The sequence below is a fragment of the Ixodes scapularis genome, unplaced genomic scaffold (genome assembly GCF_016920785.2).
Source record: "Ixodes scapularis isolate PalLabHiFi unplaced genomic scaffold, ASM1692078v2 PGA_scaffold4__175_contigs__length_147842914, whole genome shotgun sequence".
NCBI lineage: Eukaryota > Metazoa > Arthropoda > Arachnida > Ixodida > Ixodidae > Ixodes > Ixodes scapularis.
In genome coordinates this window covers 57,365,315-57,382,449 of record NW_024609879.1, presented here as the reverse complement: position 1 = coordinate 57,382,449, position 17,135 = coordinate 57,365,315, and the positions used below count along the sequence as shown (strand labels likewise).

The 17,135-nt window shown below is 41.8% G+C and overlaps 1 protein-coding gene across 1 annotated transcript in view; it reads left to right on the top strand.

Annotated features, from left to right (window-relative positions):
- The window catches only part of LOC115324311 (venom metalloproteinase antarease-like TtrivMP_A), a 98,478-nt gene that overhangs the window by 16,391 nt on the left and 64,952 nt on the right, over positions 1-17,135 (top strand). Inside the window, exons 3-7 of the mRNA XM_040211952.2 lie at positions 3,001-3,093; positions 3,985-4,111; positions 9,555-9,682; positions 12,610-12,678; positions 12,757-12,905. Coding sequence (XP_040067886.2) covers positions 3,001-3,093; positions 3,985-4,111; positions 9,555-9,682; positions 12,610-12,678; positions 12,757-12,905 — 566 coding nt within the window. The remainder of the gene's footprint in view (positions 1-3,000; positions 3,094-3,984; positions 4,112-9,554; positions 9,683-12,609; positions 12,679-12,756; positions 12,906-17,135) is intronic.

Below are 17,135 nucleotides of genomic sequence, written 5' to 3'. Positions count from 1 at the left end.
TCTCATCATGTGAGCGACTATAACTGCATTACTATTTATTACGGCGGAGTGCCCTGCTAAATAATCTTAAAAAAATACAACTCATAACACGAGGAGGTATTTGTCCTATGGTTATCCCGTTTTCTATTGTTCCCAATCATTTCTCAATGTACACCTCAAAAAGGTGGTTTTATATCTATAAATATATCATAGGGTGCTTTTATCATGTGTAGTATTCGGAAGTCTTCAAGTACGTATACCAGCCTTCAAGCTCAAGTCTATGGTGCAGGAAGCGAGCCTGCAAGTACTGCATAAAGCTGCAGTACCTGCTCAAAGTAGTTCAGCAACCTCCAGTAAAAATCTAATTCCTTCAGCAACCCGTTATTTTATTCGGAAATCAATAAATTATAAATATGGACTGGGAGAATCGAGATATTGATATAGTATTTTATGGTTTATGAGGGAAACGCTTTTATGATTGCGTTCAACTGAAATATTTTAATACACAGTTGGTTTTAACAACCTCCTGCCTCAGCATAGTCTGCACTGAACATTATATATTTTCGGCCACTTTTTCGCCCTTACTTGAAATCAGGAACGTCTAATATTTCTGTACTCCAATAATGGCAGTTATGCTACTAAAGTCATGGCTGGGGCGCAGTAAATTAAAAAAAAGGAAATATATTGCCATATATCTTTGCTTGGCCTTATAGGGCACAATATGAACCTTGATTTGTTAAAATGAAAAGATTGAAGATAATTATCTTTTTGAAATGAGTTTCGAAAATTGCATAATGAATGCCCCTGACTCTATTTGAGTCACTTTTTGGAAAGGATGAACGTCTTCACTTTTGATGAAAACTTGCACGGGTTTTAAAATGCTAATTCATAAGAAAAAAACTTCAGGTTTTTGCATCTTTAATTTTGAGTTACAAAGGTCTGAATTTGGACAGTTTCCCATTATACGTCGTAGTCATTTTTTTCACGAATAAAAATGCTTTTAAACAACAAAAATGTTTACCTTATTTTGCTGCATCCCCGGTCTCTGCACAAACTATATTAAACTCAAAGCAATAAACAAACGCGCGCGCGCGCGCGCGCGCGCGCGTGTGTGTGTGTGTGTGTGTGTTTGTTTGTTTGTTTGTGTATGTGTGTGTGTGTTTAGCTATCCAAAATGACGACTCCGTGCAAATAGCGAAATGCGCATTTAACCGACAACGACTTTCGCCTTTTGTTAAAAAATAAATTATATATATATATATATATATATATATATATATTGTTTCTAAATGTTTGGAGACTTTTTTTTCGCGCAAGCAACAAAATAATTTTTGTGAGAATTACACATGTCGACGGGACATAGTTGCAAAAAAAAAAAAAAAGATTAAGTTTGTTTGGTCTGTTCGATGCCCTTTAAGAAAGCGATCGCTAACTCACTTCGCCTTATTTACATAATGAGCCTGGCAGATCGCCACGAGAAGCGGCCGCCGAAATTCAAAAGGTAGAGCGGTAGGCAACGGCTGAGAGGAGAGCCACGTGACGGGCACCTCGCTGCGGCGAGACGCCGAAACACACTTTTCTCGAGCGATGGAATGTCCGCTCGTGCTTCTCGCGTTCCTCGCGCTACCGCTTTTTTCTCGTCGGGTTTGAAAACCATGTTTCGGGTCCTCGCCACTACAAAAGCTGCGCGCTGACGTCCAGGTTCCCCTAGAAATGCTGTGTGCTACCAGATCCTCGCGCTCCAAATCTGCGACCGGAATTTTATGGCTCCGTCGTCGAACTGCCAGGCTTTGTGAGTATGAAGGAGGCTATGCCATAACTTAAAAAAAAAGACTGAACCTGGAAAAAAAAACAAAAAAAAAAACCTTCCTATTGTTTAGGGAAGGCATCGCTCAAAATTAAGATTCGTCGAACAAAAAAACTTGTTTCCCCAATGTTTAAAAAAAAAAAAAAAACTTGTTTTCCCCAACTGTTTTTAGATGATTGTACTGCTTGACATGATTATGCTGATGATGATGATGATTATGATGATGATGATAGAGTTTCTTCCTAACTAGTCTGCGCTATGAGGTTCAGCGAACTCAGAGCGCACATTAGTTGACGGGCGCTCTGATCATCATCGCACAGGGGTACAATTTTGGTTTCGCCCGCAAAGCGAAATATTTGTATTCTAGTATATATATTTAAAAAAAAAACACATTCATTTTACACCAACATTTACTTTTAGATTTGCCTGCCCTGACCAGGTAAAACAAAATCTTTCCCTAGGTTCAGTGTCCTTTTAAACACATACAAAGATCAACTAGTTACCCTTTCCTGACGTTTTCTGGTACTTTAATACTGAACGGGATCTCGGATAATAAAACTGACACAAAAATGGTGAAGTAATCTTTTCTCAAAATAGAGCATTTAATATTAATTGTTTGTTTAGTTATACGTAAGGAAGGATAGAAATGTGAAGTCATTACCTCCTTCCGTGCACAGTGTGGTATAGGTAACACCTCAAATGAGAATTAATGTGGCGTCGCAAGTCATATTTAAGCAACACTATTCAACTGTATCTAGACCTCACTACAAATGCTACTCATGCCAAAAAGGGTACTTCTTGCGTAATGCACCCTTAGTATTCCTTCTGTCATGAAAGGCACGAATAACACCGGCGTGTTCTACTTAGTCTTAGCGTATGCTTGCTTTATAGAAACAAAGGTGATATGTCGCAGAATTTTTTGAGGTTCATGACCTGTTCTTCGGATGAGTTTTGAAAGGCTGTGGACGTTTGTGTCCCATTCTTTTGTCGAATATAAAAGAGTACCTCTAAGTAAGCTTAAAAATGAATACGAACATCATATGTGGTAACGACAAAAAGGGACTTATTGTGTGATAAAGATATTTCTAAAATGTAAAAAATAACACCTCTGACGTTTCGTACATGAAACATATTATACCACTGTTTTAGTTTTGAATGATCAAGTTTTGCTTTTTGATAGCAGGTATTTATATCAATGAATTTCTGTTACTCAGATGAACGGAAAGGAGCTTGAAGCAAACATGTATCACGATCGAGCCCGAATGGCGTCAGTTACCTTAGAAGAAAAGGAAGGCAGAGTTGAAGTGGTACGCAGCTTCTTTCATTCACTGTGTGTTAAACAACGATCCAGCAGAATCAATGGGCTTTCCAGATGACACAATTCAACCGATGACTTGATTAGAGATTCTAACAAAAGTTCTTAAACTAAAAGTTTAGTGGCTGTAAGGGAGACTGGAATTTAAAACATAATAGACGTGAGTTAGCTTTATTCGAAAATAACAATCAGATGTAGATCCAACAAAAATTCCGTACGACATGTTTTAATCTGGCGTTTTCCGAAATATTTTTATTTCCAAGTCGAAGTAATATTTTTGTTGTCTGCATGTCCTCAATGAAAATAATTATATGAGTGCGTCCAATGACTATCCAAAAACGCAAGATTTTATAAAAACTTATCTTGATTTAATAATCTTGGAGATGATTATTAAATCTGGAGTATAAGAGCACTCTCTCGAACAAAAGTTTGATTTGGTATTGATCAATCGAATGGAGTAAAAATCAGCATCGCTCAATCCTCGTGCAGAATTTACTGCACTGATGAACTAGATGAGAAGATACAAGCACGGATGTAAGGGAAAGGTCAAGCGACTATGTGGTTTTAAACGCCACTCCCAGGCACCACATTACTATGGGCCAATGTCAGCTCAAAGAAAAGGGCTAAATATAAAAAAAGTTGAAATAAGAATTAAAATAGAAATGTTCTCGGACCAGTTAAATGTTAGACATATGGCATGCGCGCTTCCTTGTATTTTATATTCTCTTCGCTTTTTGGTGTTTAATCTCCAATGACTTACTCCTCTCCTGATTGTAAACAATATATCTTTTTTTAATATTGAAAAAAAAAACTCATTTCTGCCTTACGAATGCCAAACCTTATCTACGATACGGCTTTATTACTGTATTTTTTTTTTCTGCAGAAAGGAATTGTTAGCGAGACGCTAAGAATTGCCCCTCTTCCTCTAAGTGCCCGATCAGAAGACGGTCATATTCCCCACGAATTACTTCAACTGGATCAACGTCACCAAGGTAGAGGCAGATTTCAAGGTAGGAGTGTTGAAATCACGTACGATGTTGGCATATAAATCAAATGTTGAAACAAAAACTATTTCGATTGAATGTTCCTTGTGTGTGTGTTCTTGTGTCTTTTTACCTGATCCAAAAATTATACAAATAATTATTATATATTCGTATTATTATCATTATCTTAATAATAATAATAATAATAATAGTAATTTATTTGTCAATGTACTGTATGTCCACTGCACAACGCATGTTCATCAAAGCCTTCTTGAAAATGCTTGTGTGACTAAAACAAAGTTGCGGGTAGAATATTATAAGAATCTAAAACAAAAGTTGTGTAATAAACAAACTTTCAAACTTGAACTGTTTTTACAGCAGATTCAGTCAGCAGTACCAGGAAAATCTTTAAATTTTCATAAAAAACACGATATTAAATTCTTAAAATCCGGTCATGTCTCTTAACACCACTGAATTGTTTCTCAAAAAGTTATGGTGTAGGTCGTTCACTCATGGAGTATGAGGTACTCAATGTGAAAAATAAATCACAAAATCATTATTGAAAGAAAAGACAAAAGAGGACACTTAAGAAAGCTTACGTGTAAGAATGCGAAACATTCCTACAAACACCGTTTTCCTACAAGCAGCGCACCACGCCTTCCCTTTTCACACGGCGCTCTGGTGGTGACATCACGCTCCCCTACTGCGCAGGCGCGGCGAACCCCGCGGGCTACACGGCTCCCGTGACGATGCATGTGCATTGATGTGCTTTTCTTTGTGTTATTTTATTTCTGAAGTGCGTCCGCTTTCGCCTCGTGCAGACCCACCATCTTCGGTGACGAAGCGTTGCAGTGCTTTTGGCCAATAGGAATTGAACTGACTTTGCGCTGGTCAATGGGAACTCAACTGCCGTTTCGTTGCTACAGATGGTTACAGACAACGCCGGCTTCGCTCCATAGGTCAGTTAATGCTTTCGAATCACAAATACAGAGCAGCATTTGACACTATTGAATTATATTACAGAGAAATACTTGGTTTAGAAAACACATCTTGTGACAACATTATTGATACGCAAAAGGAACAAAATAAAAGAAAGTACTCCAAAAGTGGTTATAAAAATAAAAATAATTCAGACAAGAAGCTGCAAATGCTTAGAGAAACATATCGGTGGATGGAAGATGGCGAAGCAATTTACTAAGCTTTTTTAAGGGTGAAGTCAGGAAAATTAGAATGGAAGAATTTAAAGTTTGAGGAACGAAGAAAGACAGACGGTTCTTGCCATGACGAGTGTAACATGCATGTTCGAAAAATCGTGAAACCGTTCGTAGTCCTCGCATGTTCAGAAGAAATGTGTTAAAGTCGTCATTCCAGTAGTGCTCAAGCACTACCGTTTCAACAAACAGAGATTCAAAGTTGAACATAGATAATATTTGAAACATATCCAGAGAGGAAGTAGCAGGATTCTAATAAACTTTCCGCAGCATTCCTTTTGAGAATTGTATTTACATTCGACATTCATATTTCAGAGCATTTTCCAAAAAAGGTAATGCCATTCCGTAGAGTACAATATGCTGATGAGTAAGGTATGAGCTTTCGAGGATTAAATAGACGAAACGTCTTGATGTTATGCATTAATCAAGAAACGCTTCTTGGCATAGAAAAGAGTTGAGTGAGGTGCGAAATACAAAAAAAAGATATCAGAACTAAAATTAATACCTAGATACGTCACGGTGATTGAGAAAACAATTGGAGTACACTCAAAGGTGACACAATGTTACGTGTGAAGCTAAACAATAATATCTAGGTCACCAACTTAAAGGGGATTGTGAAAACATACTAACTTTTTTTAAAATATTGATATCTATAAAATTGTTGGCGAACCAGTTAATTAATTCTAGGGAACTTTCCTAGAGCATTCCCATAAGACTTGAATGCGAGAGATGTCTTGTTAACAAAAATAATGTCGTTTGTGTATTTAAAAAGAGTACAATTTGAAACTGGGTAGACGGGGCATTGACGTAGATATAAAATAAAATAATAAATGTGAAAGAAACGAGCTTTGAGGAACACCAGCTTTTAAAGAAACGTTGGAGATATGTGTCCCGTTGATTGAAACCTGCTGTGACCGATCTTGAAGAAAATTGGTTAGCAAAGTAAAACAAAGGACGCTGGAAACCAACAGGACAAGGTTCTTGTAACAAACTAAAATGGCTCACAATGTCAAACACTTCATTTAGATCGAGAAAGCAGGCACAAATAAACAGATTATGCTAAAAACCTAAATTCAAGTCGCCAGCTAGTGATTCAAGAAGGGGATGTGTCCCACGTCAAGGACGAAACAGTATTTGGTGGGGGACAATAGGTTATATTAGTCTGCAAAAGAAGAAATAGGAATTATTTAAATTTTTTTATATATTTTACCAAGGCGTGGTAAACCGATATTGATTAGAAAAATAATAATTATTATAATCATAATAGTACTCTATTAGAAAAACCAGCATGAAAATCAAACTGGTCAAGCTGGTAACTAAGCTGGGCAAACTGGTCAATGTAGTAGTCAAACTGGTTTAACTGGCAATCAAGCTGGTTTAAACTGGCAAGCCATAATTTAAGCTGGTCAGTCTGGTTTTAGTAAAAACCAGCATGGTCTGACTACAATTTCGTTTTAGGTTCAATCTGGTGTAGCTGGGAGCCAGTCTTGTGCTAACTGGTCAAACTGGTTTTCTATGGAGCCGATGTGGTCTAGCTGGGGGACAAGCTGGTTAAGGTGGGTGACAAGCTCGTGAAGCTGGTCGAATTCATATTCGTGGCGGCCAAGCTGGTCTTGCAGGGAGCGCGCACGCCAAGGTCGGCTAGAGATGGTCGAACTGGCATTGCTGGGAGCGCGCGCGCCAAGGTCGGCTTAATTTGGAAAGAGGCCACGTCCTGATCTTTGTCCTCTCGTTTTTGGTAGACGACCGGGCGCTTCACGCGCGCTGCGAGCTGCCTTTGTATGCGAGAAACGAGAGAGAGAGGGGTAGGAACGGAGAATTTGGGACACGTTTGGTTAGGTTGTGCAGATTTTCGAAGGCACGGCTGTATGCGCGTTGTTTGGAGACTAGAACGACGCTGCAAGCGAAGTGGGTTTTGGGGAGACATCGAGCGGCAGTCCGCTTAGTGCGGGAAGACGTCGGACGTCCCGACTGAAGCGTCGCTTCGTGTCTTCGAACGTGTGTGTGCTCGTAAATGACGGTGGTGCCGAAGAGTATGGCCAATTCCATCCAAGCTACACGGATTTCCTCGTCTCTGCTGACCACGCAAGAGGCCGCTTCACCCCCCTCACTGGCGGGACCCAGGTTTGCTTCTCTCATCCGTGTAGTATATTTTTTTTTGTTATGGCCTGTTTTTGGAGTGTGTCTAGTGTTTTTCGTGTTGAGAGATACGCAATCCGGTTTTATTAATATTGTTTTCTTTGCACCGAGAGCCTCTGCCTGTGCGTCGGTTAGTACTGTGCCAGCGCCAAGGATATGTAGCAAATGAGCTCATGTGAGCAGGCCGCAAGTACGTAAATAATAAATTGGATGCCGAGTTGACTTTTCTGAAGAGCTTGGCTTGTTTCTCCTGCGCATTATTTTAAACACGTTAAACTGGTTGCAAAGTCCACTAGCATGACCAGCATGCCAAACTAGAAATGCTGGGGCAATAACCCAGCTTGAAGCTGGGACCAGATCAAGCAGCATGACCAACATGCCAAACTGGGCATTCTGGGGCAATAACCCAGCTTGAAGCTGGGACCAGCCTAAGCTGTTTTTTAAATAGCGTAATATTATCAACAATAATAATATAATAATAGTAATATTATTATTATTATTATTAATAACAATAATAAAAATGCCTAATGTTTATAGCGCCCACAAAATATATAGGTATGCTATGTGCTGCACAAATACAATAAGTTCAAACACGAAAATCTAGTTCCTAAACTAGATCATGAAGTTCAAGCAAAAAAAAAGCTGACTCTATTTAAAACAAATTCTACATAGTTAACATCCCTTGTGCATATACTATCATAAAACTAAGGTCCTGGAGACCAGTAACATAGCAAGATCGTATCATTGTACTATATTATAAAGTCGGACAAGCTGTGTTTAAAACCGGACACAGAAAGCTGCTTTATTAGTGCGAAAACATTAACTGTACCATAGAGCGAGTCGACGTCATCAGCCTTGAAGCCGCACAAAAAGCCACGTCAATCAGCAGCTAAATTCCTCTCTCCCAATGGAACGTAGTGAAGCAACGACCTGAAGCCGCGCAAAGAGCCACTGAAAACGGCAGCGAAATGAAGCCGAAATCTCAAGGAGTGTGCCCCCGCACGTCAGTTTCAAGAAGTGCCACACTTAGGCGCTGTGTGCCCCTCGCCGCCAGGGTGCCTCCACACACTTTCGCCACGCCTGTCTTAGGGTGGCGGCATCTCGGCCATTTCTATGCCCAGAATGCACGCGCTTCGATCTCGTTCGGAGCGAGCGCTTAGCCCTGCCCGGTGCTTTGGCGCCATTTTAAGGCCCATTCGGCACGCGCAGGCAGTTTTTAATACAACACTGGGTGTCTTCACCCTATGACAGGCGCACATTGAGGCACCCTACTCGCCGCCAGCGCGCCGGTAAAAGGAATCGGCTGGCGGCGGGGCAGCCCGCTTGTGCAGACTCACAAGGAGCGGCATGGCCGATGTCAACGCAGCGCGGCCACTTCACGAGGACGCCTCCAATAACGACATTCATGCTTTCGCATTCACAACTCATTAAAGGTGTTTAGGTGCACCTCGAGCTTTTTTATTCGCGCATTTTATACTTAACATTTTCCTTGATCGGCTTCCATAAGAAGAGATAAAAAAACGACAACTTTGTGCTGCACTGTTCGCAATCCCTTTTTCCCAACAGAGAACTTGTTTTGCGGCAGATAGTTTAAATTATTAAGATGCCACTTACAATCTAAATTACATTAATCAGAATATGTATTCCTCACTCCAGACTTTTTTTCCAGCATACACTTGTTTGAAACTACCGGGTGCTTGTGAGAAACCCGAACCCGGCTTTTCGCACCGCAAAGATAGACTGGCCATTACGGGGAGCTCCAGCTCCGCCAAATTTTAGGCCCAGCCGTTCGAGCAAAATGCCAAAGTTTCAGCACCAACGGTTGTCTTATTCAAAAGCTGTAAGCGATTTTCTGGAAATTTCAATGGAAAAATGGATGCCGACGGAGCTTTCGAATACATGGACCTCCATGCCACCGGAAACCGCAAACGGGCGAAAATGAGCCCCATTTTCCAATTAAAAATTTGAAAAATCCCTTATAACTTTTGAATAATATAACGGTCGGTGCTGAAACTTTGCTACGCTGTTCGAACGGCTGGGGTTACGTTCTGTCGGAGTTCAAGCACCCTATGCAAATGGAGCATTTTAATTCTATAGTATTTCGATGGCTTTTCTTACAGCTCGTTCAGGACTTCAGCGCAATAATATTTTTCATGCAGAACTGAAAATTGTGGTCGATGATAATCACCGAAGTGCCTTCGGATCCGATCAAGATTTAGTAGAATATTTAGCGACCTGTATGAAACTGGTAATGTATGTGTCTCTTAAATATTTAGATGCATGTGACAAGTTGCATTGATGAAGACCTAAAAAGTCAGGTTTACGTCTCATTAGACGGTGTATCATTTTGAGCTTACAATTTGCAGAAAAAAAAAGAAACGTGAAATATACATTAAGCAGGTTGTACAGGTGAGGAGTTACAGCCCACGGGGAAAGGGTGGGGGGGGGGGGGGGGGGAGCATTATATGGAGGGCTAATTATTGCACGAAAAAAAAACAACAGAAATTTAAAAATACTTCATTAACTTTTTACTAGTGAACATAAACATGATAAAACACCAGATAAATAAACAAGCGAGGTGGTTAACGTTACACATGATTCTAACCGGGGACGACGGACGATAAGAGGGACAAGAAATCAATCTATCGTTTTAAATAAAAAAAAAAAATCGTTTCAAATAGAAACTGGATTTGCGTCATCGAAAGCCACTAAATCAGTCAATAATAGATATTTGCTACGCGTGCTTCGTTTCTCTGGGCGTTTAAAATTAAAAAAAAAAATCGCACTGATCGCGCGTTCTTTTATGTTGCTTAACATTCCTGTTTTAACACCGCCAGCCTTGCACCCCAATCACCGGTCGTAATTTTAGCACCACCGCGCTTCCCATGCACTCCAAGTCGATCTCAAATTAATTCATTTAGTGCTTCTTGATGACGCTATTGTGTTTCTAATTTGAATTATATATTTATTATAGTCAATAAAATGATAAATACATTTTAATTAATATTGGTCTTATCGGGGCGATTAGATCTTTATTTAACAACTACATCCGTTCCAGACCAATCCGTTGTGCAGTTTCTGCACTCCTCCAGATGCTTAGCCAACTACGAATTTGCTGCATTATTTTTAACATTCCTTTTGTGTTCTGTTAAACGATCGTTCAAACACCGAGAGGTTTGGCCTACATACTTAAAACCACACGCCAAAGGAACCTCATACACAAAGCCTACGCTACACGCACCGACTTTTCCCTATGCGCCTTCTGACAGCCCCTCTGAACCGTTTCAAAAGGTCTCAATCTATCTAACCTAAAATCCGTGCTGAATACGACATCCACGCCATATTTTTTTGCACATGCTCTAAGATTGTGGCACACCTCGTGAAAATACGGAACCACAGCGTACCTATTCCTGATTTCTTGCGTCTTCCCCTTTTTCTCCCTGCACTGTAGGGCAATCTGCCTTTTGATGTACTCTTCCCCATAGCCTGCCCTTACCACTCTTTCCCACTGTTTTTTTTAGTTTGCTCTGTTCAGGAAGGGTTGGACCAAGTTTTGGAACAAGTAGTAAGGTCAGCGGCGCCAGAGTTGAGATTCACGTTAGAGAGGCCAAGGGGCGAGGTCCTGCAATTTCTCGACCTGCGTTTGCATTTGGAACGAGGTCTTTGTTGGGAGTATGGGAAGGAAAACCCAAAACCAGTTCTGTCAAAGAGTAGCTGTCACTCGAAAAATGTAAAAGTCGGGGTAGTCAGATCTTTGATTAGTAATGCTTTGGTGAGATCATGCATGCATTTCGGACCGGAGGCACTAAAAAACCAGTGGGAAAGACTGGTAATGGCAGGCTATGGGGAAGAGTACATCAAAAGGCAGATTGCCCTACAGTGCAGGGAGAAAAAGGGGAAGACGCAAGAAATCAGGAATAGGTACGCTGTGGTTCCGTATTTTCACGAGGTGTGCCACAATCTTAGAGCATGTGCAAAAATATATGGCGTGGATGTCGTATTCAGCACGGAGTTTAGGTTAGATAGATTGACACCTTTTGAAACGGTTCAGAGGGGCTGTCAGAAGGCGCATAGGGAAAAGTCGGTGAGTGTAGCGTAGGCTTTGTGTATGAGGTTCCTTTGGCGTGTGGTTTTAAGTATGTAGACCAAACCTCTCGGTGTTTGAACGATCGTTTAACAGAACACAAAAGGAATGTTAAAAATAATGCAGCAAATTCGGAGTTGGCTAAGCATCTGGAGGAGTGTAGATCTTTATGTTCCGTCCCGGTGGACGTATAACTCACTTGTACAATTCGCATTAGTGTACCTTTCACAGTTTTTTTAATACCTTAAGCCTAATATCAGACACCGTATGTTTCCTTTTTCTGCGTATGTTCAAATTTGTGAGTTTGTGCATAAATATTCTTCAGAGCCACTGCTTGTTCAATTTTAATTTGCGTTTTGTTAGTGTTGTACTTTGTAAAGGAACCCAATCTTCACGCATACTATTCCGGACTGTCGGGGAGGAAGCATTACTCCTTCCGTGGACGATCATGTTATAACAGTAATGTAGTGCAAATATCTTTGAAGCTAAACATCGTACTTATATCCAGATCCACACACTTAAAGCTTACGTGTTTGCGGCATCGCTTGAGTGTGATTTGATTGTCGTCAGCAACAGCCTGGTTGGGGCTTAGACACTGTGCTGTGTATCCGCAAGTAAGGCTGAGCAACAACACGTTCCGCGCATTCGATACATGGAGATATAATTCAATGCGGAGGGAAAGTCGTATTCTTCTTACGCAGAAGTCGCAGTGATGTCAGAGCGACGCCGGGCTCAGATTGATTTTAACTGAAACGATAGTGGGTAGACCGAAATGCTTGAAGCCTTGATGTCTACCCACTATTTTTGTTTTTCAATTAGCCAATACGAGCTCGGCATTCTGACATCATCTGAACCCCTGTGCAAGAAGCAGACGAACTTCCGCCTACGTAGGTTTACTAAAATCCTAAAACCACGCGTACATGGACTGGAGCTCGCGCTGCGTTACCGCCAGTAGGGCAGTAGCACTGTAATCATCTAAAATGGAAAAGCCAATAACTACATTTTTATTCATGGAAAATGCTAGCTGAGTTTATTGTAACTCGTTGCCAATTGCAGGCTTGCTAAGGATTTCAATGCATTAAATTTCGCAGGTAAACATTCGGTATGAAGACACATCAGATCCAATGGTCCAGTTCCTGCTAACCACAGTTGAAGTAGCGGTACGTGAGGATTGCGTTTATTATTTTACTGTAGTCACTGACTTCAAACAATAACTTCATTTTTGTTGCGATTTCTAGGATCCTCGTTTTGATGAGGTGTTCTCCAGCTATGATGTGGAATGCCCAAGCCGTTCAACCAAAACTTACATGGACCCAGTCAGGATGATTAACAAAACTGTAGAGTTGTATGGAAACAGTAGCGAGGATATTACAGTTTTCGTCACATCGTAAGTCAAATATTGTCCTATTCTCTTTCAACGAAGACCGAAAGAAGTAGATATATCGGTGTATTGTAGACGAAGTTTCTAAACTGATGCAATGAGGATCCAATAGGTCAAGAAATTTCTCAGCAATATTAAAATAAACAGGCTGCGCTGGCGTTTTGTGAGTTTATATATGGGCCAGATATGTAGAATATTTGTTTATTAATGTAAACTTTTTTCACTAGTTTCAGTAAAGGTTCAACAATAGCATAAACGCAATGGATGTCAGACGCGTAGACCATATTTACTCTAAATGATGTGAAAACGTGAGAAGTTTTAAGTCCGGGTTGGGATATCTTCTTAAGATTGTCCGTCTAACGTCATGAAGCAGGAAATATATCTGCACTGTTAGCCATTTGTGAAGCGCAGTCAAGCGCCATCGACGGTTTCCATAATATGGTCACTGCTTACAGCCAGATCCGTGCAACTAATCCCGAGTTGTTGTCAATAAAATTTACCGTATCGCATATGTGGGCGGCGAGCTCGTGATATGAGCCGCCCACCCTGTGAATGGGATACGAGATAAAGAGAAAGAAGAAATAATTTTGTTTTGAGCCCGGCTGAGAAAGACGTCGTTTCCTTCACCGACGGGTCCCAGCTATGGATTACGCCATGACCCACGCGAGGTAGCCCAAGCGCGTAAGTCCTCATCATCAGACCAGGCGGCCGCGACGAGCCCTGGTCTCTCAGATACAACACGAGTCACAGCTGAACGCCGACGCAAAACTCGTTTTCATCATGCTATGTGTCTGCGGGGGGATCGTAGCCTCGGAGAATTGTGAAAGCAGCAAAATACTTCGTTTTACATGAAGTCCAGACGCAGCCGACGCTAGGAGCTGAGGGGGCCAATCAGACAGCGTCAAAAGCTCGCCGTCATCCTGACCGTCGTCATGTTTCTGTATAGGTCCTATCATCGCCGAAAATATTTTAAACAGAAAAAGCCCGGACACTAGCTGTTTCAACGCAGCATTATTGGTCTTACTAGCTCGTAGCCAGACTTGTACAGGTTCCTAAAATGTAAGAAATAACATTTAGCCTTGGGTAATTTACAATTACCCATGGCTAAATTGTAACTAATTAGAAACACAATAACACTCCATAAAAGTGAGTGACCATTTCTTCAGAAAGTAATTCGTTACTTTCGCGGCGTCACTTTTAACCTTAGAGTCATGAGATAAGACGAAACAGAAGCATTGTGATAGCATTTGTTGCCTGCCGCCATTTACATTCTTCTTACCTTGAGGAACATATGCCTCTGAAAAGTCTCATCGGATACTTTCCCTCGTTTCAATGTGAAGGTATCGTCCGCCGCGTTGTGCACCTTTCCAGTTCACCTTCTTTCCAAGTAGGTGCTGCCCCCTGAACGCGCGACGGATTGGATAGAAAACAACGCGTCCGCAAAGCCTCTACTACCCATACGACACTCAAAACGTCACCTATATCCGCTTCGCCCAGTGATATGCTGTGACCTAGACACGGCTCCCCCAAGCATCGCTTTTGTCGCCAGTGTGAATTATCTTCGTCCCTGAAATCTATACAAAGAGTCATGCTGTCTCTCTTTCTCTCTCTCTCTCTTAAACAGGAGGTAGCAAAAAAAAAAAAAAGGTGAAGGGACAAAAGGAGAAGGCGCGCTCAGATCCGCTAGCTGCTCCCGTGCACTTTGATCGGTCTATCTCTCTCTCGAAAAAAAAATAATTCTTTTATTTTTGGAGTTCACCTAACATTGCTTCCACGCAGCATCCATAGCTTTGTATCAGTGTGCTTTGTTCTTCATTGTGGGCGAGCAAGTCGACGAGTTACGATTTGCAAGCAACCAAGCAAAAAAAAAAAAAAAAAGGTTGGAGTCGAGATTTAGTTTGTCGTGAAGAAAGGATTTCAGCATCTCAAGAATCCCACACACAGAACTTACAGAACTCACTTGCAACCGAGTCGGACCTACTGAGACGAGACCATTTTTTAAACCTCTTGCGACGGATTAGGACCGGATGCACTGCTGCGGAGCTGGTCCTAAGCCGTTGCAAGACGCTTAAAAACCGATCTTGTCTCAGTCGGTCCCCCTTAGTTGCAAGTGTGCGAACGAGAATTTACGCAAACACTTACCTACAAAATATCATAACGAACTTTTTTGTAAAAAATTACAATTAACGTCCTCAGGCTTGGCGTCGTACATGCATAAGCTGCACCTTCAGCTCTCTCAACCTGACTTTATAGCACTGCACTTTAAGGACCCTTGTAATGTTCTCAACGTCACTCTCAAAGAAGGCATGAAACTGGTTGAGTTCGGGGCTGTTCAGGACTTTGTCGTCCACTTCCCTGCCCTCCTGAAAAGTTCGTGAGAGATACGGCGTAAGTTCAACGTGCTTTGTCGGTCCATAAATCTTGAACCGAAGTGCCCGTCCACTTTCAGCCACTCACGGTGGTTTTCTTTTTACGAGTCACTCGCTGATGTGTTGAGTTACTGGCGCCCAATTTCGTCCTTTCTGAAAAGTAGTGATGCAGTTGGCGAGAAGTGCAGGAAACTCAGAGTACTTGTCTCAGATCCCCAGTCTTCACCGGAACTTCTCATCAAAATGACTTTTATCCACGACTTATCGAGTTCGCTATTCGCTATCATGAAGGTTCTTGAGTCCGAGGAAACTCTGGTGGACAAGGTGTCTTCTCTTGTCGGCATAAAACTCGCAGCTTTGTTGAAAAGATGAAATAGCATGCCAACAGATAGCTATGGCTGTGTTTACCTACTTTTGAACATGACTGAAGAGGCCCTAAGGTCAAAGCTTGTTGATTCCTTCTCTGCCTACTATCAGATGATTCAAGGAAAGTGGTTTAGGACTGTTTCCCGAAACATATCTGATGACTTAGATTCCATGGACGAATCGTCGTTCTAGTTCCGCGTGCAAGTTGTTCATCCGTGCATAAAAGTGGAGCTGCCAGAGCGATATGTGCCTTATGAAAGTATCTATCGGCTGGTCCTCCGAGACGAGCGCAAGCTGATTAACCTAGAAGAAGAGTTTCTTTGTTACCGCCAGAATGCTGTGACTAGCACCGTTGATCCAGTGTTATTTTGGAGATTTCATTTACCTGAATGGCCACTACTATCTCAAGCCTCGCTAAACATTTTGGGATTTCCTGTGTCCAGCGCAAATGTGGAGCATGCGTTTTCAAAATTGTGGGTTGTGAACCGCAGGGAACGTGCTGCCATGACGAATGCAAGCTTCTTGAAGTATGTTTGCATCTACTATAATAGCCAAGTGTGAGAAACAGGTGATTCCTCGAGAAGAAGTGTATGAAATAGGTGAATATTATTGGAACTCTCTGTCTGTGATCAATCGTTTTTTTTTTCCACCGATAATCACCAATGTTAGCCTCGTCCTGAGACGTTCCACCGAAATACACCGGCGTTTCGAAAATAAATAAACACCGAAAAACATCCTCCGATTTTTCTCACGAATAAAAACCGGAAAGTACACACCCTAACGATAACGTGAGGACGAGGCTCAAATGTCGTGTAGAAAAAGTACACGCTGCACGCGCCCCAGCGTACGTTCCTCTGCTTTTGAGCGAGGCGCCGCTATTTGCTAAATTCAGTCCCGTGAGAAGCAGACTCCGAATGCCGTGCACGAAAGCCAGCGCTACGGAGATGAACGCACAACTCTGGCTCCCGTAGGAGCCTCTACAGAAAAGGCTGGTTCAGACATGTGCAACGAGCGCGATGCGTCCGTTGCAACCGGAGCGGCCGGAACGACTGTTCTGCACCGCGCGTACACACACATGCAACCACTGCAACAAGCGCAGCGGGTCGTCAGCACGGCGACCGCTTCTACGACGCCGTCAGTTGTTGCAGGGGTGCCTCTAAAAAGGGGACGCACTGCCACTCAATGCCGTAACAGAATATAGACAGACAGTTTTCTATAGCCTAAAGCTTTATTGTTATTTTTTTTTCATGATAGGCTTGCAAGGTACAGCGGATGAAAAAAAGAAAAGAAAAAGATGCGGTACGCCGTCTTGGATAATCACGACTCTAATACACGACTTTGCCAGTAGTACAAATCTCGCCACACGCCCTTTCTACGATTATAAAATTTGATGTAATCTTATCAGCGACATATCAACGTGGAAATGTGATCTCGTGATCAGATAGATGTTGCGAGCGTTCAGGATTGCCAACACTTATCATTTTTCGGCAAAGAAAACGCG